The sequence below is a fragment of the Leuciscus leuciscus genome (genome assembly GCF_965113295.1).
Source record: "Leuciscus leuciscus genome assembly, chromosome: 19".
Classification (NCBI taxonomy): Eukaryota; Metazoa; Chordata; class Actinopteri; order Cypriniformes; family Leuciscidae; genus Leuciscus; species Leuciscus leuciscus.
The window spans coordinates 14,713,353-14,716,299 of record NC_138743.1 but is presented as its reverse complement, the minus strand read 5'-3'; the positions used below and the strand labels follow the sequence as shown (position 1 = coordinate 14,716,299).

Here is a 2,947-nt window from a genome sequence, read left to right as displayed (position 1 = left end):
TAAATTAATTTAAATTCATACAACAAGATTACAACAAATTATTTCAAACTAATTAGATTTTGTTGGAAAAATGTAATTCAATTTCGTGGAAAACCTTTCCTTAATTTAATTAAGTTCGTTCAACAGATTTTTTTTTGAGTGTGTGGGGCCAAGGTGCAGGGTACTGTTGGTCTTTTGAACCATATCCAACTGGTTCACTATGCAGCATTCATAATGCCATCACCGCAAAAGCCACCACCGAAGCACTACAAAAGCACTACCACCACAAAAGTGCTACCATCACAGACAACGCCATCTCTACTCCCTCCGTCAAGTAGCTCTGCCACGCCACACCACACTGCAACTCCACCAACTTCAAAACCAAAACCAACTTCAATCAATTGGAAAGGTTTTCTTCCTGAGCAGTTTCGGAGAGTAGTCCAGGAAGCAGATCAGGTGTGGATTGCCAAATGCCTATATGAGCCTACAGGCCAGCTGAAACCAAAAATCCAAGCCTGCTGGTTTCACCCCCCACTGGAGCCCAAACCATCTCCTCCTGAGCCTGGGTGGTACTACCGGCAGAGGATGTTCATCTGGGCACCAATGAGGATGTGGGGGATTCCTTTAAAATGCCCACAATGTTCCCGTAAAATGAACAGCTCCGGGATCTACAGAAAGGTCAGGGAGGTGATTGATGTAGATAGCCGCTACTACCTAGTGGGAGGGGACTATCCACGTTGCAGCAAGTGCTCTCATCCGGTCTGCCCATGGAGCCAGGATATACTCTCCCAGGTGGATGTGGCACACAGGAGCCTGTTCCCCGCTGTCCTCACAACACAGCTGGCTCTGGACAGGAAATGTATGACTTTCCTGAAGCCAAGGACCAGTGGTAACAGTTCCTCCTACCTCCAGTCTGCAATAGAGGAAGCGCACAGCGAGGAGTGGGCACGGCAGACTATCCGCTACCTCTCAGACTGTGAGCGTCACATGAAGATGGCTACCTTCGTCCCCTCTGCAGCTGTATATCTTCCTCCACCACCCTTCAGGCCCCTTCCACTTGCTCAATGGTTCGAGATGGTCCACTCCAACGACATCCTCAGCCATGTGGATGAGATGAAGGGAGTGATCACTTCTACCTATGGTAGAATTCTTAAAATGGATTCAACAAAGAAGGTTAGGGTTTCAACAGTAAAAAAGTATATAAAATAGAACATGTATAATTGCAACAAAACAGGAAATTGGTTTACTTCTTAATGCTTGTGTTTGTTTTACAGATCACCAAAAAGCTGGCTGGCGGGATCGGGGACAGTGCTGCATGGATGTCAAACATCGGCAACGAATTTGGCCAGGTGTTGAACTCTGTTCTGACGACGGGTGAAGGTGCAGGGTTGGAAGAGTTGTGCCAAGGCATCGTCACTCGGTACAAGAATGCGGGCCAAGCTGAACCTGAGGTCATCTATGTCGACCGGGATTGCTGCAGCCAGTCAGGTGGGTGAAAATTGCTCTCTCTCTCTCTCTCTCTCTCTCTCTCTCTCTCTCTCTCTCTCTCTCTCTCTCACACTCACACACACACACACACACACACACACACACACACACACACACACACACACACACACACACACACACACACACACACACACACACACACACACACACACACACACACACACACACGCGCGCACACACACACACACACACACACACACACACACACACACACACACACACACACACACACACACTGTTAGAACCATTTGTATTAAATGTATGTATGTAATAGAAATGCCACTTGGGGGAGAAGTGGTACAGGGAATTGGGAGTTTACTTAATCATGGTGTAAGTACAGGTGTTGTGGTCTATGTTATTATGAATGGTTGTTTTTCACAGGTGTGTCTTCAGTGGCTAAGCTCTTTCACCCATGGAAGTCTGCAGTGCGCTTAGACAGCTTCCATTTCATGAGACGCTTTAACTGCGGCCTCACTACAGAACACCACTCTCTCTATGGCACCTTTTGTGCCAAGCTTTCCTCCTGCATTTTTGAATGGGACCAGGAGGATGTGCAACGCCTGAAGGAGGCCAAGAGAGTGGAGTGGAAGAGCAGCCACAGCGGACATGCTCCCACTGAAGAACAGCTCGTGGCCACCATCAGCTCAGGGGAACTGAAGAGACACTGCAGGAGGAGGACGCGTGGAGTGGAGGAGATACGGCGCATGATTTCAGGGCTGCTGGAATCAGTGTGGGAGCTGACAGACACCACAGGGCTGCGTCTGGTGAGCCATGACAGCATGCGCCACATGTGGGAAGTGCAGCAGAAGCACCTGGAGTGCCTCCAAGACCCTGCAGGTGTTGCACTGTACACAAAGGTGGGGACACTACAGAAGGGCGGCAAAGAGCTGGACATCCTTAGGTGTGGTAGGGGGTCCTCCTCCCTGGAGAGTTTTCACCGACATCAGTGTGCTTTTATTCCAGGTACATTTGCATCAAGACATACTGTATTGTATGTCTTTTTTAAATGTTATTTTCTGTTATGTGTTGTAATTATTCAAAATAACACAATTACCACTGTCGGGTATTCATATGTATTCACTTTACAATAATGGTTGATAATAATGAACAATAAAAACCAGAGTATTTTGTTTCTTAGGCTGGCGGTGCAATGCTGTACACATGCAAATGTACATGCTGGAGGGGGCATCAAGATGGAACATGGGCCGGGCCAAAGAGGCAGTAGATGTGGAGGGGGCCTCAACCCTAAGAAGCTTTGATGTTCGCTTGATGTCCCACCTTAATAACTTAAGCCAGCGTGTCCATGGTTGTGCTCTGGTGCCAGAGGTCACCCCACCCGGAAAACCTACTGGTAAGAGAGATCTCAGAGCAACACTGGTTGACCAGAGTATTACATCCCCTCCTCCTCTTTTTCTTAGGCACCCCCCTACTCAGAGGACATGCATTTATTGGGTGCGAA

At 48.0% G+C, this 2,947-nt stretch overlaps 1 protein-coding gene across 1 annotated transcript; it reads left to right on the top strand.

Annotated features, from left to right (window-relative positions):
• Nucleotides 1–213: 213 nt before the first annotated feature.
• Nucleotides 214–2,145, top strand: LOC309482352 (uncharacterized protein; the record flags this gene model as incomplete). Its single annotated transcript, XM_082147698.1, has 4 exons — nt 214–1,152; nt 1,254–1,467; nt 1,870–2,096; nt 2,137–2,145. The coding sequence occupies 4 exons, from the start codon at nt 214–216 to the stop codon at nt 2,143–2,145; spliced, it is 1,389 nt and encodes a 462-aa protein (XP_082003824.1).
• Nucleotides 2,146–2,947: the final 802 nt, after the last annotated feature.